At 40.5% G+C, this 26,862-nt stretch overlaps 2 protein-coding genes across 3 annotated transcripts in view; one reads left to right on the top strand and one right to left on the bottom strand.

The window, feature by feature from the left end:
• Positions 1-26,862, top strand: part of LOC107196871 (uncharacterized protein C14orf132) — an 893,178-nt gene that overhangs the window by 207,809 nt on the left and 658,507 nt on the right.
• si:cabz01090165.1 (LRR and FN3 domain-containing protein) overlaps positions 1-26,862 on the bottom strand; it is a 391,809-nt gene that overhangs the window by 12,106 nt on the left and 352,841 nt on the right. For both annotated transcript variants that reach the window (XM_049483443.1, XM_049483442.1), the window contains exons 6-7: positions 24,328-25,271; positions 456-1,240 (exon numbers count right to left, since the gene is read on the bottom strand). In XM_049483443.1, the coding sequence (XP_049339400.1) occupies positions 673-1,240; positions 24,328-25,271 (1,512 nt within the window). In that variant the 3' untranslated portion in view covers positions 456-672. The remainder of the gene's footprint in view (positions 1-455; positions 1,241-24,327; positions 25,272-26,862) is intronic.

Here is a 26,862-nt window from a genome sequence, read left to right as displayed (position 1 = left end):
AGCCATCGCTCCATTTACTGCAACAGCCGGTGCCTCTATTTACTACATAAACTCAACAAATCTTCCAGAGGAACCAAGGTCAGCGCTGTCTTTACTGCGTGACACGGCTCTCGCTTTAATGTTTCGCAAAACGACTGGCTGCCTTGATACCGAATTCGTAATAGAATAAGAGCGTAATAGCGTAGGGCGCAGGTAGAGACTCGGGGCATGCCTATACACGCTTGGGGTTGGAACGCTCATCTTTAATGCATCCGTTAACTAGAGTATCCTTAAAACAAATGCTGATGCACAAATCCCACACCCCTGCCCCTCACATCAGCATCAGCACCACCATCAGCATCAGCAACAGCATCCTTGTGTGCGCTGCTATCGCTGTGACGACTGGTTGCTAGGCAACACATCTTTTGAACGATAGCGAACAACGAGAAGAAAAGCCTGTATAGCCTGTATCTCACCTTGGACAGGAGGTAAATCCTCGGTAAGGCAGCGAGACCCCAGCACCAGAAGGGAAAAGAAAGAAGAAAAAAGAACGTGAAGAAGAAAGATGTAAGGAAGGAAGGAGGGAGGGGAAGGCAAGTAGAGGAGTAATAGAAGGAGGGAGGAAAAATAATAAGAAGAAGTAGAAGAAGAAGAGGAGGAGGAGGAGGGAGGCTGGTCGGTTTTGATCCGACGTTATTGCGATATGGAATCGTCCTCTTTGACGGATTTCCCGTACTCCGGGTTCAAGTCCACCACCGTGGTTCCTCTAAGAGCCCCGTATCCGCTGTCCTGCCCCCCGCAGCCCTCAGGCCTGTCCTGGCTGAGCGGGGCCGACGGTTTATTGGCCGATCCGGAGGAAGAGGACGAGCGGGTGGGCGGCGGCGGCGGCTGGGCGGAGGACGCCGCCGCCCCCTGCTGGCCGCCGTTGGTCTGGGAGCAGACGTTGCTGACCCTGGCGGCTTTCTGCTTGTAGTGCTGGCTGTGGAGCTTGTACTTCATCAGCAGGATGAAGATGAAGACGAGGACGGACGCCACGATGATGCCGCCGATGACGATGATCATGGTGCCGCCCAGGAACTGGTCGTGGAGGGAGCGGCAGCGGTGGAAGTCGCGCTCGGTGGTGAAGGAGACGCAGCCCACCAGGCGGGTGGCGGTCAGCGCCGTCACGCCGTCGTCGTAAACCGCCAGAACGCAGAGCTCGTAGTCCCGAGACGAGGCCAGGTCACTCAGCTGGAAGAGCTTATGGGAGGCTGGGATCATCCTGAGAGAGAGAGAGAAAAAGACAGAAAGAGAGAAGAGAGAGAGAGAGATTAAATATATAATTGTATAATTGTCATGTAGTTCATATTTGTGTACAACTTTCAGATCAGAAATATCATTTCTGAGTAGCAATATAGTAAAAAAAAAAAAACTTTTTTTTCATATTCTTTCCCCTATAAGAATCAATTAGATTACACAGCAACCACTTTATTAGACACCATAGCAACCACCTGGGAAACCACGGAAACAAACTATATCAAATGAGCATTACACTTAGGAACACCACAGAAACAACCTAGGATGTATTGCAATCTAGTGTTAGGAAAATTGACCAAGGAGAGAGTGAGAGACTGAGAGAAAGAGGGAGAGAGAAAGAGAGGAAAAAAGAGAGAGAGACAATTTAGAGGCTGATTGCCATGCAATTGCAATATTATAAACATTTCAGTTCAGAAGTATTGTTTTTGAGTAACAATGGATTTTTTTTCATTCTTTTCCCTATAAGAATGAATAGGGTCCAAATGTTTGTGAACCAACCACTTCATGAGAAACCATAGCAACCACCTTAGATACCACAGGAGAGAGGAATGTAAGAGAAAAAGAAAGAGAAGGAGAGCGAAAGAGAGGGAGAATGCACGAGAGAGAGAGAGAGAGAGAGAGAGAGAGAAAGAGAGAGTGAATTCATAGGCTGATTGCGATGCAATTGCAATTTTATACAGTTTTCAGATCAGAAGTATAGTTTCTGAAAAGCAATGGATTTTTTCCATTCTTTTCCCAATAGGAATGAATAGGGTGCAAAGGTTTGTGAACCAACCACTTGACAAACCATAGCAACCACCTTAGAAACCATGGGAGCAACCCAATAATCAAACACTACACTTAGCAACACCACAGGAACAACCTGGGATACCTGAGCAACCACTGAAGCCGCACCAGAGGAACCATTTTGGGATACCATAGCAACCACCACCTAGTGACGACACCACAACGAATTACCATCATAATCATGCATTTACGGCATGGTTACTTGTATTGCAGGGGTGGGTCGATCTAGTGTTAGGCGTCCTGCCCAAGGACTTTTTTTTATTATTTTACCGGTAGGAATGAATAAGGTGCAGAGGTTTATAAACCAACCACAGAAACCTCTTTACGAGACACCAAAATAACCACACCATAGCAACCACCTGAGAAACCACAGGAGCAACCTTACAAAGCATCACTATACTTAGCAACACCTGGGAAACCTGAGCAATAACTAAAGCCGCACCAGTAGAACCACTTTGGAATACCATAGCAACCACCTAGTGATGCCACCACAACCAATTACCATCATAATTATACCTTTACGGCATAGTTACTTGTATTGCAGATGTCAAGGGGAAGGAGTCTAATTGGTGTAGAGCACCATAGTCACTCAGACTGTGAATCGAACCTTAATCTGATAGCAAACACCTGTGAACCATTTACCTAGACCAGAGCAACCAACTGGCATACCACATAAACCACCTAGCAACACCATAGCAACCACCTGAGAAAGCACGGGAGCAACCTAATAAACAAACACTACACTTAGCAACACCACAGGCACACTTTTGGTACCTGAGCAACCACTGGAGCTGCACCAGAGGAAACACTTTGAGATACCATAGCAACCACCTTATTATGGTGCCACCACAATTAATAAGGTTGTAATCATATATATATATATATATATATATATATATACAGCAGGGGTCTAGGGTTAGAGGTTTTGCCCAAGGATTCTTAACCCCAATCTCTGGTATAACAACATAAACCACCAAGCAACACCATAGCAACCACCTGGTATATTTAACCCCAGTGACTACATACTGTAGCAACAGTTTAGCACCTTTTTGTAATTGGAAAATAGATTTTCTGCTTCCTACCGCTGGTGTTGTTGCAGAATTTGTTATTATTCCTGTTATTATGAAGTTTATCTGTATTTATCATTTGTTGCATCAAACTGTGCCTTTCTTTCACAAACACTAAGAGAGACAGAGACAGAGAGAGCGAGAGAGACAGGAAGACAAATGCAGACAGACAGAAACAGTAAGAGAGCAGAAAGAGAAGAAGCGATCGTTTGAGATTTGATAAAGAGATGAAGCGTGAGGCTCAGTGTTATTGATGAGAGAAAGTTAAATGCAGGGAGAGAAATGGAGGCTCAGAGAGATCAATTCGATTCCGTCGTCTTCGCCGGGTTTTATTGGTATCACTGTAGCGGCGCAGGCAATATCACCAGCGCTGTGAACGAAGAGAAACGCTGGAGAACAAATGAAATCGTCCTCTAGTCGCCCGTCTGACGCCGGATTCGGCTCTGCACTGAACGCCGGCAGAACCACAAACCCTGCTGTATAGTATATCCTTCACAATAACAGCAGATTAGCTAAAACCGTATTTATCAGACTATAATGTGCACTTAAAATTCTTTAATTGTCAAAAAAATCGATTTATGTATGAATTAAAGCCACTCCACGGAAGTACCGCTTTATAAGGGTGAGTTTCAGTGAAGTTGCTCCAGCACTAACCAAAGCTTTAGCACTTTTATCATTCAGAGGTGAGTATATTAGATTGTAGTCTGAGTGTTTACCGTGTTAAAACAAGCTACGTGGGACGAACCGCTAGCTGATAGCGCCCTGGCTTACCTTAGTCCAGCACTATCAGGCGGCTTTTACATCCCACTAGCGCTGCGGCTAATGCTAATGCTAATGCTGCTGCTTCCAGCCTTAGTGCTTGGACAAGATAAATCTGGAATTCTTTAGTTTAAATTTACTGTAAATAAACGGAAGCGCTTGACTTACCCAAATAAACAGTTTTTAGAAAAGATTAACATCCAGCGCTTGTTTGATTTTGAAAGAAAATGTTTTAAGAATAAAAGTTTTAGAAGGGAAACCTGGCGACAACCTTGCTTACTTTAATGTAGGCATCCTTACTAAAAAAATAGACGTTTATTTATAGTGCGCCATTCTGTTCCCAATCTTTATTTCTAAGAGTTTACTGTACTGAAATCCACTGATGTTATAATTCTGCATAAGTATACTGTACATTATTACAAATTAATTAACTATATGCCTCTAAAGTGGAACCAACAAACAAAAATGGATATCAGAGCAACTGCATAGAAATGATCAAGAGATCGCTGTTCGAATCCCGGTCATGCAGCTTGCCATCAGCTGCTGGAGCCCTGAGAGAGCACAGTTGGTCTTGCTCTCTTTGGGTGGGTACAGTACAGTAGATGGCGCTCTTTCCCCTCATCACTCTTAGGGTGATGTGGATCAGCACAAGGCGTCAGACAACATATAATACGATATTATATTATATTATGTAAATGTGATGATTTGCAAATCTCATAGACCCATATTTAATAGAAGTAAAGGAGTAATTTACACTAACTCAAACGGCTGGGTATAAAAAGAGCATTTTAGAGAGGCGGAGCTTCAACAATCTGTCAAAAACTGTCTAAAAATTATGGAACAATATCAGAAAAACTTTACTCAATGTGAAATTGTAAAGACTTTGCATATCACACCAAATACAGCCCATAATATCATCAAAATATACAGAGATTCTGGAGAAATCCATGTTTGTAAGGAATGAGAGTGATGGTCACTACTGGATGCTGGTGATCTTCGGGCCCTCAGGTAGCACTGCATTATCAATCAATCAATCAATCAATCAATCAATCAATCAATCAATCAACCTTCAGCTGAGCATTTACAGCATCAAAGGGATTAAAACATTTAATGAGAAATTAGAAATAATAAGAAATAAAAAAGTTTTAAAATAATAGATAAAAGAAATACTAATTTGAAGAATAAATAAATAAATAAATAAAAAAGGGAAAAAGAAATACACAATTCTAAAAGACCATAAAAGCCAATTGACGTAAAAAGTAAAAAAAAAATATATATATATATATATAAAATATAAAATAAAGAAAAAGATAATAATAAAAAAATGAATAGTAATGGACATATAACATAAGAATCAATATATAAAACATTAGAATAAACAAATAAAAAGTAATAATAAATGCAAATAAAATATATATATATATATATTTTTAAAATAATAAGACAAGTTAAACTATTATTAAACTGTTGTAAAAAGTGTATATATATATATATATATATATATATATATATATATATATATATATATATATATATATATATATATATATATATATATATGAAGAAAACACATGCACATTTCATATAGTCCCTATTGCTGCCCTTATTAGGAAATTATTACATCTCGCAGGCTGAATTATGCTGATCTACATTAAAAATACATGTAATTCCTCCTTAATCTGTCCATATTTAATTGATTTATTGGACTGTTACAGTTTTCATCTCTTTAGAGCTCATTTGCCGTTTCTCTTATTCTGTCCGCTGTCAGATCTGCCTGATTCTGTTAAGCTGAATCTCTGCGAGTCACATTTCCCATGCGGACAGTAAAGAAAGAGCGGAGAACCGGCTGATAAAAACTGAAGGAACCCCCAGCCATGAGCGTCTGAGACTCAGACTCGAATATCGCTAATAAGAGACATCAAAGATAAGCAGACACTGCGGGTCTTCTTCACTTTAAGCTTCAAACAATAACCAAACCTTCCCTCAGGAACAGGAACTTTATTTCATTTCAGTCTTTATTTCTGGATTTGGATTTTGAAAGTCATTGCCTGCTTTTACATCACTCAAAAATGCAGTTATCTGATTATTCAATTAGTCTTATAAACAGCCAAATCTGTAAAAGAGCTTTATTTTAGATCTACTCTTAACCGGAGTACTCTCTGTAGTGTGCAGAATAAAGCACCCAATCTCATCTGTGTATAATAGCAACCACTTATCAAAACCAGAACAACCATTTATCAGCAGTCTCCTTGGATACCAGAGCAACCACCTAGGAAAACCAGTGTAACCATTTCTTTACATCATGGTAACCCCCTTGAATAACATAGCAACCACCTTGCAAACCAGAGCAACAACATATCAGCATCACCTTGTACACCAGATCAGCCATTTATCAACATCATGGATACCTTAGCAACTACCTAACAAAACCAGTGCAACCACTTATCAGCATACCATAGCATCCACCTAGCAAAACCACAGCAACCCTTTTTTTTAACATCATGCATACCATAGCATCCACCTTGAAAAACCAGAGCAACCATTTATCAATATCATAGTAATCCACTTGGATACCATAGCAACTACCTAGCAAAATCAGAGCAACAGTTTATCAACATCACAGTAACCCCCTTGGATACCATAGCATCCACCTTACAAAACCAAAACAACCATTTATTAATATCAGGGATACCATAGCATCCACCTAGCAAAAGCAGAACAACCACTTATCAGCATAATAGCATCCACCCAGCACATCCAGAGTAACCAATTACCAGCATCATAGTTACCCCCTTGGATACCATAGCATCCACCTAGCAAAACCAATGCAACCATTTATCAACATCATGGATATTATAACATCCACCTGGCAAAACCAGAGAAACCATTTATCAGCACAATAGCATCCACCTAGCAACACCAGAGCAACCATGTATAAACAGCATAGTAACCCCCTTGGATACCCTAACATCCACCTAGCAAAACGAGAGCAACTATTTATCAGCAGTTTGCCAAAGTGAGATTGCACCTGGCTCCTAAAGAGGAACTAAACCCTAAACCATATTTTATTGTTTAAGAGCTGAAATGTGAATTTTTTTTTTAGAAGTAATGAAACCTTTCCTAACCTTTAAAAACCCAAACCCAATATGCAAATCAGTTATTCAATAATCCTGCCGCCCCTAATTTTAATGTTCAACCATTCCTCCTGCCCCACCCCTAAACCCATACATCACCCAGTGCCCCTGTTTTTTTTTTTTTAGCCTTTTTCAGATTTAAGCTAAAAGTGGACTAAAGTTAGAGGGAATGATTAGCAAACGCTTCGTTTCTAGCCGCGCAAGGTGTACTTTTCCCGACGTTACGATAGCAAAGACACACCGACACGCCCCTAAATCAAGCTGCATGATGCACGATGCACGGTTCACCCTTACAGTCTATTTATCTTCAGTATAAGAAGATAACCCACGGCTTTCACCGGTGAACCACTCGCCCCGGCGTCGGTATACCGGCACCGCTATAGCCCAGCTACTTTTGACCTTCACATTACGACACACACACACACACACACACACACACACACTTACACAGTGTGAGTATGATGTGTGTGGTGCGGCCGGCCTGTCGAGGTTATACATGAGTCATGCATTATTCAGACAGCGGGAGTTTTTCTGTCTCGCCTTTTCCGTCTCTGTTTATCACTGTTTCTGCAGCGTGCCCCGGTGTACCGCCAGATAAGATGAAGACCTGCTCGCCCTGGGTGGCTGCATGTGTTTGCGAGTGTTTGCGAGTGTGTGTGAGTGTGTATTTGCGAGTGTAACCGCCTGACCGTGAGGGTAATGGTGTGTAGAGTAAGTGCTCGTGGTTAATGGAGTGAGTGAGGTCATGCATTTCAGTCACATTTGACATTCAGTCACTCAACATCATTTAAACTGCCCTCTCCTGCTGTAATGTACAGATAATAAACACGTAAACACTACTAAAATCCTCTTTTTCTTGTTATTTTGTATTCTGAAATACAGTATGTTTATGATGCTGCACATGATGAAACTCTTCCTTAACCTCTTCCTCATTCTCTGCAGCAACTAGTAAAAGAAAATATTAAGAAAAACGAGTCGAAAAGCAGGAAAAGCACCGTGTCTACATCAACCCGTGAATTAGAATTAGTATTCATGGCCCCGCCCACCTCGGCTCAGGACCGCCCACATAGACGGAGCTGAAGCCGAGCAGCGACGCCGTCTCGTCAGATAGATAGAGATAAATAACAGCGCTAGGAACAGCATGCAGTTCATTCCTGTGTTATTTGTGCGAATAACACATCAGTGTTTATATACTTTACACAGTAATTCAGAGCTAAGAAACAAATGGTTAGAATTAGTCTATGGAGGAAAAACACCACCAGCCGAATACAATTGAGATAGGTAGGTGTAGAGATGTTGAGAACAGTTCTGTTTACACTAGTTAAAAGTAAAACGGATTTTTACTTTCTGGACCTGGACTCTACCCACCTCTATGTGTGATCAACTATAGGTTTAAATAGGATCTCCAGTGGATTTGGTGTTTTACAGAGACTCTAAGACTAGGTCAGCGGCTGAACTGCACTTCAACAGTGCTGTTAGCCAATCAGAGGCGATATATGTTTGCATGTATGAATATTCATGAGCAAGAGCAGAAATTCTATCGTTATTCCCCCCCAAACACACTCTTCCACTGGACTAAAGCAGTCTTATACCGGATCACCGGAGCACTTTCACTTTTTCACAAAAAACAAAAACAGCTCACACGGCATTCATTCAGTCATACTGGAGACACAACTAGACATTTTAAAATGAATGAAAAAAAAATATGAAATGAAACCCTTAAGTCGTGACTCGCTTTTATAGAATACAAACCAAACAAATGTATTTTTAAACATTTAAGCATACATTTAAACATACATACAGTATGCATACAAAGTGAATTTAAAAGCATTTTTTTTACTTTAAATTATAATACTCGGTTTAGGTAAAGGGCTGCTGTGGTATAAAACAAAGGTTACCTGTTAACAATGAGTTTACAGAATAATGTACAGAATAATGTCCAATGCTGTGTGTTTCTGTTTAAGGGGATTATAATTTTTTAAATATTAGGAAATATATTTATTTTTTCATGCCTGATTCTGACATTGTAGTTCCAAACTCTGACTTTCCCCTTCCTGTTAATGGACATGCTCCTCTACAGAACTACAATTCCCAGCATGGCGATATCACGTGTTCGGACTAGTTACCAATCACATAACTTTCTCATGCTCCTCATCAGTTGTTGTTAATTTCTACATGTATATAAATCTGTTTGTTTATTGTATTGTCTCTGTTTATACATATTGAGCTCATCACCAGAATATTGGTTACACCTGTTCCACATTTTTGTATCTTTTGAACTTGATTTTTACCTGATCTCCTATGTATGACCCTTGGACTTTTTATCGTGTGTGGTATGTTGTACTCTCTCTTGCTGCTGTTTACCGGCTTTTACCCTGCTTTTTTTGCCATTTACTTTATATTATAAAGTACTTTTATTGCATTTTTTAAATCTCCTCATTATTATTGTGAATTAATTTTAATTGATTGTCAAACAAACAAACAAAAATCTGATAAATTAGTTTGGAAATCTGAAAAATAAATCTTAGCCCTGACATTTCCTCTACACTTCTCATTTCATACCTCTCACATATGGATGATACTCAGATTAAGATTCATCCACATGGCTTTTACACCGTAATCACGTCTCGGTTACACAGATAAGATCCCATTTACATCAGCGCCGCTCTTCCACGCTCCCCACAAATCCACGGAATTCCCTTTCAGGATCTACGGAGACGACGGCAGAATTTCACTTCTGTTTTTATGCATCATAAAAACTAAAGAGAGAAAACAGCTCGGGGTTTTACGGCGCCTGTGGTGTAAAGCGTGATGGGGCCTGTAAATATACAGCTCTTTATTTTCTGCAAGCCATTAATTTCACTAACAACCCACTTCCATTAGAGGGAGTAACGACTGCATATGGCCGGAAGGAACAGAGACACTTTATAGACACTGGGCTCAGCTGGGTTTACAGAGCGTCTCAAACCAGATAAACGCCTATAGAGACAATCTGTCCCTCTTTTTAGTCTGTTTTCACTCCTTCCTCCTGCCTGGTTTAAACAGCAGCAGAGCTTCTGAATATATCTACACTGATGGGCGTGGTGTTCTGGAAATGAGGTGTGTTCAGGTACATTTCTGGAGTTTTATCTTGTTTATCTTGGTAACAGAAAACACAGGAGCTCCACTGACTGAATACAACCTAGACAGACGCCAACAGTCAGACGTTCATCGCTATCTTGACAAACAGCAGCGAATGTGCTGCAGGATGTTGTACGGAACATATGCTTTGCCTTCAAGCAAAATCATCTCTTATCCAAGTTAAATAAAGGTAGTTCTTTTTCACACCTGTAGTTAAAGTGAAAGTTTCTATGATCCAGATCAGTTGATGAGTTTATGCGTTTATATGGAGCTTCAGTTTCTCCCTGTGTTTGGTTTGTTTTCACACAGGCATAAAAACCTTAATGCACCAAAATGTGCACCAATAAACCACGCAAGCAGAGTCTCCTGTGATTCTCCTGTGTCAGAGCTGTCTGGCTTGGGAGTAAGAAAGTAAATATGGTGAGAAGATTCCAGTGTATTCGTGCATATATTTACATCTGTGCAGTGTGAAGCTTTTCTTTATCACAGAATGCTAAAAATTTGCTGCCATGCTTTTAAACACAATGTTTTTTAATGGGTCGTGCAGCACACTCTTAGTGTGTAAACAGCATGGAGCAGCAGAGACAGCGTTTGTTCATAGCTGTGGTAATTAAATAGTGTTCTCTGGCTAATATATCAGATTATGCACCTTATCAGCAGTTTATCTCAATTAAAAAGGAGTATATTTGATAGCTGGATCAGCTCAAGACCGAATCATGTTCTCGCCACTATTGAATCGCTCCACTCAAGCCACCGTGCCGCCTGTAAAAGCACCAACATGGTACTAGCTAGATCCTCCTTTCAATCGAATAACATATTCAAAAGGCAACAACTCGTCCCCAAACTTTTGGCAGCTTGAAAGCAGAACCATTCCACTAAAGTAGGTTCAGCAATGCAGCAAAAACCAAAGAATACTAGGTTCTTCAGAAACTGTGACCGCTTCTGTTCGCCACCACTGTGCAGCGCCCTCTGTTGATGATGCATGATGTGACGTTTTTTACGGTTCCACTAAAACTGGTGGAAACGTGGGCTGGTTTGCTAAAAAGCACCACGGTTCTTATAAGCTTGTATGGAAACGGATCAAGAACCAGAGGGAGGACATGGAAACTCCACCCAGGTAGGGACTTGAACTCAAGGCCCCAGTACTGGGAGGCAAATGTGCTGACCATTAAAGCCACCGTGCTGCCCGTAGAAGCACCAAGATGGTACTAGCTAGAGCCTCCTTTCAATCATACAATCTTCCCCAATCTTTTTTTAAAGAAGGGAATGACTCTTCTCTTCTTTTTTCTTCCTCTATAAAAATACCGAAACCCTGAACACAGAAATAACAAGTGGGAATTTTTCTGTTCACCACCACTGTGTAGCGCCCTCTGTTGATGACGTATGATGTGACATTTTGATGGTTCCACTAAAACTGGTGGAAACGGGGACTTTTGGACTCCTTTGGTAGAAAAGCAATGAGGGACAACATGGAAACTCCACCCAGGTAGGGACTTGAACCCAAGACCCCAGTGCTGGCGAACGTGCTAAGATAGAGCATCCTTTCAATCGTACAATCGCCCCAATCTTCCCCAGTAGAGAAGCGAATGACTCTTCTTCTCTTCCTCTATAAAAATACCGAAACCCTGAACGCAGAAATAACAAGTGGGAATTTTCAAAAGGTGTCAACTCGTCCCCAAACTTCTGGCAGCTTGAAAGCAGCAGTGGGAGCTCTAAATACATCTGGGTTCCTCAGAACCTTTCCACAAAAGTAGGTTCTGTAATGCAGCAAAAACCAAAGAATACAAGGTTCTTTAGGGCGGACTGTGACCGCTTCTGTTCACAGTTGCTGTGCAGCGCCCTCTGTTGATGATGTATGATTTGACATTTTGACGGTTCCACTAAAACTGGTTTAAACGTGGGCTGGTTTGCTAAAAAGCACCACGGTTCTTATAAGCTTGAATGGAAATGGTTCAAGAACCAGAGGGAGGACATGGAAACTCCACCCAGGTAGGGACTTGAACCCAAGACCCCAGTGCTGGCGAACGTGCTAAGATAGAGCCTCCTTTCAATCGTACAATCTTCCCCAATCTTCCCCAGTAGAGAACTGAATGACTCTTCTCCTCTTCTTCCTCTATGGGTTCCTCTATAAAAATACCGAAACCCTGAACACAGAAATAACAAGTGGGAATTTTCCAAAGGACGACAACTCGTCCACAAACTTTTGCCAGCTTGAAAGCAGCAGTGGGAGCTCTAAATACATCTGGGTTCCTCAGAACCATTCCTCAAAAGTAGGTTCTGTAATACAGCAAAACCCAAAGAATACTAGATTCTTCATGGCGAACTGTGACCGCTTCTGTTCACCACCACTGTGCAGCGCCCTCTGTTGATGATGCATAATGTGACGTTTTTTACGGTTCCGCTAAAACTGGTGGAAACGTGGGCTGGTTTGATAAAAATGGATCTTATACGCCCAAATGGAAATGGTTCAAGAACCAGAGTTTTTTTGGTGGAAAAGCACTGAGGGACAACATGGAAACTCCACCCAGGTAGGGACTTGAACCCAAGACCCCATTGCTGGCGAACGTGCTAAGATAGAGCATCCTTTCAATCGTACAATCGCCCCCAATCTTCCCCAGTAGAGAAGCGAATGACTCTTCTCCTTCTTCTTCTTCTTCTCTTCCTCTATAAAAATACCGAAACCCTGAACACAGAAATGACAAGTGGGAATTTTCAAAAGGCGACAACTCGTCCCCAAACTTTTGGCAGCTTGAAAGCAGCAGTGGGAGCTCTAAATACATCTGGGTTCCTCAGACAGTCAGGTTGTGGCAGGGTCAGGCTGTAATGAGCCGGTACACTAAGCCCTCAGCGGGCAGGCTGCACAGTCGCTAAGAAGGCCTGTTTGATGGGCATCTATTGAGCGATGCTCCTCGCTTCTCCGGACGCCGAGAGGCCTTTATAAAGCTGCCGGGGGGGCCGGCCTGCCACCGAGCTGTCAGAGAGCCGGGGAGAGGGGTCAGGAGGGTGGGGGGGGTCAATCCGAGGATGACACCCGTCACAAAAGTGGCGTCGTGTCATCAGACGCCAGGAGAAGTAGGGTTTAATTACCTACTTACAGCAGTGAGGGAGCGAAGACCCAGCAGAATTAATGGGGGAGAGAGAAAGAGAAAGACTGAGATAAGTCTCTTCATAATAATGACAGTAAAATTTCCAACGAGGCCTTCACCTCCCTCTACTCTAATAATCACCTCCATCTTCCCTTCATCACCCTCATCCTCATTCATCACTCCTACAATCCACTCAGTGAAGTACTGGGAGTCCTCGTCCCTTTAAACCAAGGGTGCTGCTATAGAGGACGTCCAGATTATGAACGAACACATAAGAAATCATGTAGTTAGATCTCATTCCATTGTTTTTTATTCATTTACTTCAAATAAAATGTCTAGATGTGTCTCTAGTATGAATGAATGAATGCCACGTGAGCTGCTTTTTGTGAAAAAAAAAAGTGCTCCGGTGATCCAGTGTAATGCTGCTTTAGTCCGGTGGAGGAGTGGAGAGGGGGGATAAGATTAAAAATGTTAATTATTTTATTATATTTTATTATTTTTAACATTGACAGCATTAGGTTCCAGGAAGCAGATCACCTGAGTACTAGCCACATGGTTTAGCCCTATAAACAGGGCTCATTTCCTCTTAGTCAGTGTTGAGTGTTGAGTTTATTCTCTTATTTATTATCTCACATTTTGACCTTGTTTTGTTCACCGACCTTGATTATTTTTCGTTTGCCATTCCTTTGCCTGATAATTTTATTAATAAAGTATATTTTTATCTGAATATTCTGCTCATGCCTGAATTCTGTCCAGCTGTTTACCCTCAAAGACAGTTGATTAATCTTTTTAAAGGTGAAGATTATCACTAGATTATACATTTATACAAGTTAAACAAACATCTTCTGTATTAATCCGTGTTTGGGATCACAAGCGTTTAGACTCTCAGTAAGAGGATTAAACGTGACGATATAAAAATCAGCTGGATTCTGATTATAAACTAATAAGATAATAAGCTCTTTGAATAACAAAACAAAGCTATTTGTCCATTGGTTCTGCGTTCACTCGCCTTAGAAGAAAAACAACATTTCTGACTGATTCCTCAAAAAAAAAAAATCTGATTATTTTCCTGTATCTTCCTGCAGCTTCCCATCAGATATAAAACCCCAATGTTGGTCTACTAAACCACAGATTGACCAGCTCTCCCTTATCTGATGGTTCTGGTCAAAACCCAATCTTTACCAAGAGCCTCTCAAACTTGGAGTACAGCTCAGCCTGAGCCTCCATCCATCCATCCTTCAAAACGCACTGAAGACGAGCATCTCGACCTTTTCCTGCTTTAGCACTGAGCTAACAGAACCAACATCTGGCCAGCTGTCTTCAAAACGCCAACAGAAAACATGTTGTTTATCTGACTCAACATTCATTCTGCTCTTACTAAAGACCGGTAACTGTAATTAATGTCTTCAATTATTTATTTGATGTTGAGATATCTAAGAAATCAGACATAGGGTTATATATTACACCATGTGCAAGGCGTGTCACGATGCTCATTGCTATCTTACCCCCGAGCAACAGTGCTTCTGAATATATCTACACTGATGGGCATGGTGGTCTGGTACATTTCTGACTGATAAGAAACCCGACAACAGTCATTTACAGACGTTCATTGCTATCTTGGCAACATTGGCACCATTGCACTTAACACTGCCGTTCCCATAAATGAGCTGCTGGAGCTCCTTCACAGCGTCAACCAGCAGCTCAGTTTCTCAGAAGCATTGAACACGTCCAGGTAGCTGCACCGTTACAATAGCAATCCGCCAGATTTAAGAGTCAGAGCTCACCTGACTCTTAAAGGAAATGATGAGCAAGAGACACTCTGATTAGGAGAATCAGTACATGCCTTTTGCTTTGTGTTTCGAGACACGCAAGGTGTACTTTTCCTGTCGTTATGATAGCAAAGACACACTGACACGCCTTAAATCAAGCTGCACGGTGCACAGTGGTTTACAACTCGCCTATAGATAAAGCTAAAATAAGGTGTATAGTGTATCTACTTGATGATGGATAGGGGCAGAAATTAGTCAAAGACACTTTTTTCCTGCACTGATACAAGATAAATATAAAATTATTTTTCAATTAATTAATTTTGTCTATTCATGCATTTCAATGTGATTTGCTATTGGTATTGCCTTTATATAGTAGAGTTTAGAATTTGTTTATCATTTCTTAGTATTCAGTCTTAAATGTATTTCTTATATATTTTTTGTTTTAATGTCATATTTTATAATTGGATTTATTTATACTCATCATATGTTTCAAATTATAAGTCATATTATTCGACACTAATTCAGCAGGTCTCTTAAAAATACATTTTCTTTCAAAGTCAAACGAGTGCTGGATGTTTAGTAAAGCACTTTCGTTTATTTACAGTAAGCTTGGAATTCCAGATTTCCACTAGCATTAGCATTAGCGGCTAACTGTTAGCACTAGCCAGAGTTAGTTAATATCGCCCAAAAGCGCTACAATAAGGAACCCTGAGTGTTCCAATAAGCCTGGATAACATTAGTTAGCGGTTTGTCGCATGTGGCTCGTTTTAACTTAGCGGCTAATGCTAATGCTGCTCCAGACTACTAACTAAACTGCTACTTAATACCTGACTGATAGAATTCATACATAAGGAGCACCAGATTATAAGGAGCTCTGATGACTTTTGGGAAAATTAAAGGATTTTAAGTGCACTTTATAGTATGAAAAATACAGTATTGCATTATTTTTTATTATTTTATTCATTATAATTTCTTATAATCTTTTTTTTTACTTTAAAGATTTGTGTGTATGAAAGGTGACAAACAAATAAACTTGCCTTTTTTTGTCTTACAAAGACAGCTTTCGTTCGTTGCTTGGTTTTAGTTTAGAAACTCCACTTGGGTTCTATTGGGAAAAGTGTAAAATCAGTTTTTTTCCAGTCAGTTTCTGTAAAGCTCTGAATCTACCTGAGCTTTTGTCTCTGTTCTTTCAGGGCTGTTTGGTATTCCACTGCTTCTTCTGCAGCTCCTCACCCGGTACAACCTCAACCTCTGTCTGACTTCTCTTTAACTATTCACTTTTTCCCAAGGTCACACTTCACCAACCCCAGCTTCCCCCCGCAGGTCTTTCCTCGACTCTCCCCGATAACCGTCTCTCCTCCGGCGTCTCTCCGGCGTCTACCGGGAGTCCAGCGCATGTATTCTTAATTGATTCCGAAAGGCGTTTTGATTACTTTCTAAGCATCGTAAACCAAAGGACTCCCTTTTGCTTTTTGCATAATTAACAGCAAATTGCTTTTGGTATGTATCTTTCTGTGCTCTTAATCTGTCCGCGGGGACGCGGCGGGAATTAATTACGCCCTTACAGACCCTTCAGTGAGGATCCGGCGATGGAAAGGCCGTGACTGAATATTAGAAGAGGAAAATCGAGTGTACGGCGGTGATCTCCCCAATAAAACTCAGTCGCAGTCAGGTATTGGGAATTGGTGCCATCTGGAAAAAGACCTGAAGGCTAATGGTGGAGGATGAACTATCAGATCCTCCAGTTCTGGTTATGAAATCGGTGTAAATCACGGACGTCCGTAACCTTTAAGAAACGAGGGATAAACAGCGCTGAAGCTCCAGAGTTTTTTTTTAAGTAGTGGTTTAAGAACAGAACCATCAGCTTCACAGAGCTTCACAACTCAGAACTCAATCACTTTTAACTCACTATTAATCTTTGCCCTGGTATAATACATATTTTTAGGCACCAAAAAATAGTTTTAGGCACCAAAGCAAATTACACTAATCAATTTATCTCAGCAATATGAGTGTTTTTTACCTGACAAAAAGCACCACATATGATTTGAACAGATGCAAATAAATACCGATACAGTAAAACGTAACAAGGAATCGTTAATTTAACTTACTAACGTACTTACTTATGTTCTCTTAACTTTAACACCTGGTGGATGGCTCTGTAGATTAATCTCTATTGGGCGAACCTGCACGAGACGAGAGTCCGATTCTGTCTGGGATACAGAATTCGGCACAACACCCAAGAAACGACAATTCTCCATACTAACAACATTCTATAAACCAATCAATATGAAGTATAGAGAGACTCCGCCCACGTAGGAGATGAAAATGGACAAAACTTATTGTTTAAACGTACTCTATATCAGACACAAATATTGGCATTCCACCATTTAACCCAAAGGTTTTGGACATTTTACTGAAAGTTAACAGCATAGCAAATACTCTTTACACATTTTGAACAGTTATTAGGGCAGTTTTCCAAACCAACTTAATGTTCAGTCACGAATTTCCCTTCCTAGTTTCCCTTTGTTGTTTATTTTTTCTACTATATTCTTCTTTGTAAGCATTATATAGAAATGTTAATTTAACTTACTTATGTTCTCTTAATTTCAGCACCTGGTGGATGGCTCCAATGACAAAGATTCTGTATCTACTGTAACTGTAGATTAATATTTATTGGGGTGAATCTGCACTAGACAGCAGTCAGATTCTGTTAGGGAGGAGGAATTCGGCACAACACCCAAGAAACGACAATTCTCCATACTGACAACATTCTACAAACCAATCAGTGTGAAGTGTAGGACAGCTCCGCCCACTCTACGAGCTGTACAGGACTAGGATAGTAATATTGGCTGATATAACTTAATAAACAGGCTTGGCTGGACTTATTTTTCCCCCAAACCAAAAGCTTTTGGACTTTTAGAATTTAACCAAAAGTTTTTGTACTTTACCATTTAACCTAAAGCTTTTGGACTTTTAGAATTTAACCAAAAGTTTTTGTACTTTACCATTTAACCTAAAGCTTTTGGACTTTTAGAATTTAGAATTTAACCAAAAGCCTTTGGACTGAAAGGCTACTTTCCAGAGTGACAACATTCTACAAACCAATCAGTGTGAAGTTTAGGAAGACTCCGCCTACGTAGGTGATGAAAATGGAATAAAGAAATTGTCTAAATGTACTGTATACATTGTCCCATCACCCTGACAAACATCAGGCAACACCAGGTGCTACAGAAACATGCTCATCCTTTAATCTGCATGTAAATGACGGATCTTTATACGTCATTGTCATTCTCCTACATTAACTCGTAGCTGGAAGCTAATGGTTCCGTTGAGGACTCTCCTTTCATTCGTATATAGAAGGATATCTGCCCGATCGCCTCTCGTCCTTTGTTCCGGCTCTCGCCGGCCGACCGCTCGCCGTCTCCGCTGGTTCGTATTGATGAGCAGAATTCTGATGTTTTAGCCTAAACTGAATGGGATACAGCAGAAAGCCAAACAACGCGCCTGTTCTCCTAATCTTGTAGCTGCAAACAACACGGCGAATCAATTCATTAATCAAATGGAAGAATAGTGGCTTCAGAAAGCTATTTGTGTGGAAAGCCATTACGGCCTGATGAGCTCTGATGATATGCTGGAAAAGGGGAATGAGCTAAATACGCGTCCAGATGAATGCTTTCCAGATCATCTGAAAAAAGGATGTGCGGCATTTATTGGTTTGAGCCGCTGAGCCGTGAGCCGAGCCTGTAGCAGATATATCACCTGATATTATTCTGCTTACTATTAACTCCCATTCAATTTCATTAATGAGAAATGCAGATTCTTATATAATAATGTTTTTTCTAGTTTTTTTTATATATTTCAATAGCTTTTCAATGGTTTGGATGCCCATAAAGAACCTAATATTGTATATTTTTATAATTATTTACAGGCAAACTGCAGGGTCACATGTTTAAATCCCATTTTGTCTGGTATCTGAACACTGCTATTGTATATACAGCTTGTGAAAAAAATTAAGAGACCACTTCAGTTTCTAAATCAGTTTATCTAATTTTGCAACTGTATTTATAGGTTTTTGTAAAATGAACATTGTTGTTTATTTTATAAACTACGGAAAAAAAGATGCAGAGCTTTCAGACCCTAAATAATGCAAAAAAAAAAAAAAACAAGTTCATATTCATAAAGTTTTAAGAGTTCAGAAATCAATATTTGATGGAATAACCCTGGTTTTTAATCACAGTTTTAATTTCATGCATCTTGGCATCATGTTCTCCTCCTCCAGTCTTACACACTGCTTTTGGATAACTTTATGCTGCTTTACCCCTGGTGTAAAAGTTCAAGCAGTTCAGTTTGGTGGTTTGATGGTTTGTGATCATCCATCTTCCTCTTGATTATATTCCAGAGGTTTTTAATTTGGTCAAATTAAATAAGTGGTCTCTTTTTTTTCCAGAGCTGTACATATTACAGAAAAAAGTTTTAGAACACGCCCATTTTTTCCTATTATTTTTGACTTTAATCTCTTCATGTCCAGTCAAAAAACAGAAAATACAGTGTACAAAATCTAGCAATAAACTGCTTGGAGCCTAAGTACTAACTCTTTTATCATTCAGAGGCGAGTACTATCAGACTGTAGCCTGCAGCTAATCCTGGCTAGCACTGCTGGAGCAGCATTAGCATTACCTGCTAACTGTGCTAAGCGCTAGTTCTTTTGCACTTCAGAGGCCTTAAAATTCACCTTAAATTCTTCAGCCTCTGCTGTTGTTTGGACTGTTTAAGGTGGAACGGTAAAGTAATGTCAACCTGTGAATTAGTATTCATGGCCCCGCCCACCTCTGCAGCAATGCCGTCTCGTCAGATAGGAGATAACTAACGGCGCTAGGAACAGCATGCAGTTCATTCCTGTGTTATTTGTGCGAATAACACATCAGTGTTTATATACTTCACCCAGTAATTCAGAGCTAAGAAACAAATAGTTAGAATTAGTCTATGGAGGAAAAACACCAACCAAAGTACAATTGAGATAGATAGGTGTACAGATGTTAAGAACAGTTCTGTTTACACTAGTTAAAAGTCAAAAGGGATTTTTACTTTCTGGACCTGGACTATCCACCTCTGTGTGTAAGTAACTATAGGTTTAAATAGGATCTCCGGTGGATTTGGTGTTTTACTCTGAGAGACTCTAAGACTAGGTCGGTGGCTGAACTGCACTTAGTAGGGCATTATTACACATGTTGTAAAGTAACATATGACACTGTAAAGACTGTTTTTAGTGTACAAATCTCTTTATTTTAAAACATTTCTAACCATCTGTCCATCTTATCCATGCCTCCTAGTGTTGCAGTTAGCCAATCAGAGGCGATATGATGTTTGCATGTATGAATATTCATGAGCAAGGGCAGAAATCCTATTGTTTCTCCTCGCCCACTCCTCCACCGGACTAAAGCAGTGTTCTACTGGATCACCTGGCAAGCTCACATGGCATTCATTCATTCACACTAGAGACACAACTAGACATTTTAAAATGATTTAAATAATGATGGAATAAGACTTTTAAGGTGTGCATACCAATAACAAAAACAGTCGTACAAACATCATACAAAAAAGTGTGGGACAGTTTTATTAAATATTTCAGCAAATCAGCGCAACCAAATGATAGAAAAGCAGATAGAGAATGAAGTTTAATTTAACTTTTTGGACTTAGCCCATTTTTCTCCTCTCTTTTGTTATTAACATAATTCAATTTCTCCTCTGAATCACATTATACAGACTAACATTAATTAACAGAAAGTCTTTCTTTCTTATTATTATCAAACTCCTTTTCCCTGAACTGCGGCGGACGCGTCTCTTTCATCCGCCGGTTTGTGTTTTGGATCATAATTCCATAAAACAAAGTAATACTTTATTCATTAGGCCTCTCTCGCAGAACTGCGCGCTGAAGACGCTCGGAGAAAAGTACAAGGCCGAGATAAACGTCTAATTGGGATTATTTGATCATGCAAAAAGCCTTAAAACACTTTGAAAGGATTTAAAAGAAAAACACAAACATGAATTAATGATGACAAATCTTCTCCCGCTTAATGTTTGACTGAAATAACAAGCCTTATAAATAAGTTTGTGAAAATCTATTTTACTCTTAAGAAATGTTTACTGAAAACCGCTTCCTTCACAGAACTGGAATATCTATATTTGTTTCTGTATTAAAGGTGGAGATTTACGATTATCTGAAGCTAAAAGAGAGAGTACAGTAGATCATGCTGCTGTTTCTCCATCAGCAGCCGGAGTCTGAGAGAGAGAGAGAGAGAGAGTACAGTAGATCATGCTGCTGTTTCTGCATCAGCAGCCGGAGTCTGAGAGAGAGAGAGAGAGAGAGAGAGTACAGTAGATCATGCTGCTGTTTCTCCATCAGCAGCCGGAGTCTGAGAGAGAGAGAGAGAGAGAGAGAGAGAGAGTACAGTAGGTCATGCTGTTTCTCCATCAGCAGCCGGAAACTGAAGAGAATCATAGATCTTTATGGACCTCAAACTTTGTATTGTACACTCTCTCTCTCTCTCTCTCTCTCTCTCTCTCAGACTCCGGCTGCTGATGGAGAAACAGCATGACCTACTGTACTCTCTCTCTCTCTCTCTCTCTCTCTCTCTCAGACTCCATCTGCTGATGGAGAGACAGCATGACCTACTGTACTCTCTCTCTCTCTCTCTCTCAGACTCTGGTTGCTGATGGAGAAACAGCAGCATAACCTACTGTACTCTCTCTCTCTCTCGCTCTCTCTCTCTGACTCCGGCTGCTGATGCAGAAACAGCAGCATGATCTACTGTACTCTCTCTCTCTCTCTCTCAGACTCTGGCTGCTGATGCAGAAACAGCAGCATGATCTACTGTACTCTCTTTCTCTCTCTCTCTCTCTCTCAGACTCCGGCTGCTGATGGAGAAACAGCAGCATGACCTACTGTACTCTCTCTCTCTCTCTCTCTCTCTCTTTCTCTCTACTGTACTCTCTCTCTCTCTCAGACTCCGGCTGCTGATGGAGAAACAGCATGATCTACTGTACTCTCTCATTAATTTGTTATAAATTTGATTTATTTGATTTACTGCCAGATTAAGATCTTTTTGGTTAGTTTGGAACTCTGTTGTTAGGAACATGTTAATAAGGTTAGAGGTTATTAATAAGGTTATTCTCTATCTCTCTTTCTCTCTACTGTACTCTCTCTCTCTCTCTCTCTCTCTCTCTGACTCTGGCTGCTGATGGAGAAAAAGCAGCATAAACTACTGAGCTAAACTACTCAGAGCCAAAAACGTAATTTGACTTATTTATTCCATTTCTAATCATTTCCACTACTAATTAACTAATAATTATCAATATGCCAAATTATTACATATTCATGAATGGAGCTGTATAATGAGAAAAAGGCTTTTAGTGTTTCTATGGAAATAAGGAGTTCTTACAGGGAGCTATTATACTGGATTCCAGGACAGATATATCTATATTTGCTCTTTTATGGAAATTTGACATTTAGGTCTGTTTTAAGTGTAAATCAGTATCTGACTCTAAAGTCCAATTATCAGGAAAGATGCAATTTATCAAAATCATCTAAAAAAAAAGATTAATATACTGGACTATGAAAAATAACATTAATAAGGTGTGTTTGAATGTGTGGAAGATATTAATTCAGACATCAATTACTTAGTGACTGCATGAATAACTAATTTGCTCACTCATTGACTAAGTGACTCAGTGAATTATTGAGTCATTCACTCACCCTTTTCTTGCTTAATTGAATGACTGAATCACTGGCTCAGTTTTCATTCATTGACTCACTGACTGACTTTTCTGACTCAGTGACTCACTGACCGACTCACTCGCTCATGTTTAGGAGGCCAAACATTCTCCATAAGAATGAGTTCTCAAATTGTACTTAATAAAGTTTGGTGCTTTACATCAGTGACCATGACACTGTCATTGACTCCCTAATTGACTGACTCACTCGCTCCCTGACTCACTTATTCATGGCTCAATGACTCATTTACTTACTCCCTCATGGACTGACTTACTGATTCAATGACTCACTCACTCACTCACTCACTCACTCACTCACTCACTCACTCTCTCAGGGACTGACTCACTGCCTCAATAACTCAATCATTCCCTCCCTGACTCACTAACTGACTCACTGGTTCAATGACTCAATCACTGACTCACTCTCTAATTGACTGACTCGCTGGCTCAATGACTCACTCACTCCCTTCCTGACTAAATAATTAAATGACTTACTGGCTCAATGACTCTCTCACCTACTCACTCACTAACTGACTGACTCGCTGACTCATTCACACACTCACTCACTCAGGACTGACTCAATGACTTACTCAGGGACTAATTCATCAATAATACACTCACTCAATCAGATACTCACTCACTGGCTCAGCGACTCACTCAGGGACTAATTCATTGGTTCAATGACTCAATCACTCCCTCCCTGACTCACTAATTGAATGACTCACTGCCTCAATGACTCACTCACTCCCTGACTCACTAATTGACTGACTCACTGACTCACATGCTTACTCACTCAGGGACTGACTCATTGACTCACTTACTGACTCACTAATTGACTGACTCACTCAGGGACTGACTTACTGGCTCAATGACTCACTCACTTCCTTTCTGACTCACTAATTGATTGACTTACTGGCTCAATGGCTCACTCACTCACTCCCTGACTCACTAATTGACTGACTCACTGACTCACATGCTCACTCACTCAGGGACTGACTCATTGACTCACTTACTGACTCACTAATTGACTGACTCATTCACTCACTCACTCACTCAGGGACTGACTTACTGGCTCAATGACTCACTCACTTCCTTTCTGACTGACTAATTGATTGACTTACTGGCTCAATGGCTCACTCACACACTCACTGACTGACTCACCGACTCACTTGCTCACTCATTCAGGGACTGACTTATTGACTCACTCACTGACCCACTAATTGACTGACTATTCACTCATTCACATTTAGGAGGCAGAAAATTCTCCAGAAATATAAGGACTCAAAAAGGTCTGTATCATTGAAACTGTGTGTCCTTGTTTTAATAAATACAGTAACATTCCATTCACTGACTCACTCACTCATGTTTAGCAGGCTGAACATTCCCCATTAGATTGAGTTCTCAAAATGTGTTAGGTGCTTCACATCACTGACACAGTGTGTCCTTGTTTTAAGAAGTTATACCTTAAAATATATATTTTTTTTATGTTATCTATTGACTTTTTATATATTGTGTTCTTTAATATGTCAAAATATAAAAATGATAGGTCCTCAGCGCTCACCTGTAGATGAGGATCTCGTCGGTGGAGCTGTTGTACTGTATCTGGTACATGCGAACCCCAGGAATATGGCTTTGAGACGGCCAGCGGACGATGGCCGACATGGAGGTTATTTCGGTCACGCTGACGCGGTGCTCGGCCCGAGGCTGACCCACGCTGCTGCTGCTGCTGCTGCTGTTGGACTTGATGGAGGTGGGCATGTCCGAGGGTCCGGGCTCAGGCTCCAGTTTGGGGTCGTAATGAGGGGAAGGGTTGACCACCAGCTCCACCGGAGCGGTTGCCTCGCCGGCGGCGTTGGAGGCTATGCAGGTGAAGACGCCCGAGTCTTTGACGGTGGCGGTGAGGATGTCCAGGGATCCGTTCTCGAAGGCGGTGGTACGGGAGGTGTTCCCGATGAGTTTTCCGTCAGGGCTGACCCAGTGCGTGGTGGGCTCGGGGTCGCCCACCGAGCGACACCTCAGGCTGACCTCCTGACCCTCCATCACGAACATCTTAGAGGTGTGGCGGGTGATCATCGGCGGCTCGCAAACGAACTCCTCCTCCCGGATGGTCCAGAAGTACTTCCCAGCCAGTTCTTTGGGCGAGGCGCAGGTTTCCAGGTCGTCTTCGCGCGTCAGCCGTCGCAACCATACCAGCTCGCAGTTACAGTGCAGCGGGTTCCCGCCGAAACTCAGCACCAGCGCCGTCAGCGGCGACCCCTTCATCTTGGCATAGACCGGGATCCGAAGGAACAGCGGGTCCGGCGGGATCTTCTTCAGCTTGTTGGACGTCATGTCCAGCCGGGCCAGCTTGTGCAGATTGGAGAAGATTCCCTCCGGCACGAACTCGATGAGATTGTGGTCCAGACTCAGAGTGTTGACGCTGACCAGAAGGGATATGGTGTCCCACGGGACGTCCACCAGATTGTTGTAGGACAGGTCCAGGTCCTCTAGAGTCTCCAGAAAATCCTGGAAAGAAAAAATGATGATAAGCAATACGGTAAATAAAACTATTCAATATACTATTATTTTATGAAAGATTTTATAAAATTTCGTTTCATGATGTTTGTACTGTAAACACAGTAAAGAAGTGCCACATTTTATGCCACAAGTCTATGGGAAAAAAGTTGTTATACATGTATTTTTACATGAACAACATTTTAAAAACATTTAACCAATTGCAACAGTAGTAGAATAGTGTGGAGTAGCTATTTACAATAGAAAAATAGTAGCTGGAATTCACTACTGGAATCACTGAATAATTTTAAACGTTTAGTTTCTAATCACCATCACAAAGCATGGGATTGTTTAAATTGATGTATTTATTTATTTATTATTCCTTTTATTGTTTTATTCTAATGTTTCATATTTTCATTCTTGTTCTTACTTCTGTTTTTCATTTTATTACTTCTTATCATTCTTAACATAAAGCATAAAGTTATCCAAAAGCAGTGTGTAAGACTGGTGGAGAAGAACATGATGCCAAGATGCATGAAAAAAAAAAAAACTGTGATTAACCCTTTCATGCATAGAGGTCACTACAGTGTACAGCTGTTTACATTTTTTTTTTCTTTAAATATGCTTGCAATTTTGGGCACTGCTGCATATAGTCCACTGTAGTGGAAGCTATTGCATCATCCTATACAAAAAAATCCCATTGGTTGGTCATTGTAATGGGAAAAAGAAGTCAATGAAATCAAGATGGCCGGCAGACAGGGAAAACCACCAAACACCTTGGCTATTTTTGTTTCTACCTTTTATAAAATTATATCACTGCAGGTAAAAAAAAATATAATTACATCAAGTAACATCTAAGGTGACATATTATGTAAAGATTTTCGAAATTTTGATTTTATATTTGAGGGAATTGTAGATTAATCATCTGTCCACTTAATTGTACATCATGCATCATTAGCTATTTTTCAACTTTTATGCAATGTCAATTACTTCCAGTGTTGTTTTTAAAATAATTCATATTGTTTAATGTTTTGGCTGTAAATCAACTTCTTTAATTGAGGAATGTCTGCCAGTACAGACAGTTGCAAGCAGAGAAGTAGGGTCAAGCAGTGATAGTGAAGGTGAGTCTGGAAATGTTACTGAGGGAGTTGAGGCTGAGGAACGGAGATGAAGGAGATGAGGCTGTTGAAACTAAGGGCACCCCAATATCCAGTATGCCCCTGGAAACCACTGGCCCCAGCTCAAGAAAGTATAAAATGCCAGCACACGAAGAACCAAGTACATCTGCATGCAGTGTCTTGTAGCTTTGTGCCCTGTATGCTTTGGCAACCATCATAGAAAATAGTCTCAGAAATTAGCAACAAGCATGATTTGACAGGAAATATGATACATGCTATAAAATACTATAAGAGAATATGCTCACTTAACAGTTCAGAGACTTGACAAGAATACAGTATGATAATACCAGTCACAATCAAGATTCTATAAGGTTCTACAGTTCAGAGACATTTTCTTGTGTCACAATATCCTCCTCAGTTCCACTATTCCAACAGAATACCATATTTCAACTGTATAACTGAATTACATTTGTGTTTTTTTTACA

Source organism: Astyanax mexicanus, chromosome 9 (genome assembly GCF_023375975.1).
Source record: "Astyanax mexicanus isolate ESR-SI-001 chromosome 9, AstMex3_surface, whole genome shotgun sequence".
NCBI lineage: Eukaryota > Metazoa > Chordata > Actinopteri > Characiformes > Acestrorhamphidae > Astyanax > Astyanax mexicanus.
The sequence above is the reverse complement of the archived record's forward strand: the minus strand, read 5'-3'. Positions and strand labels throughout refer to the sequence as shown.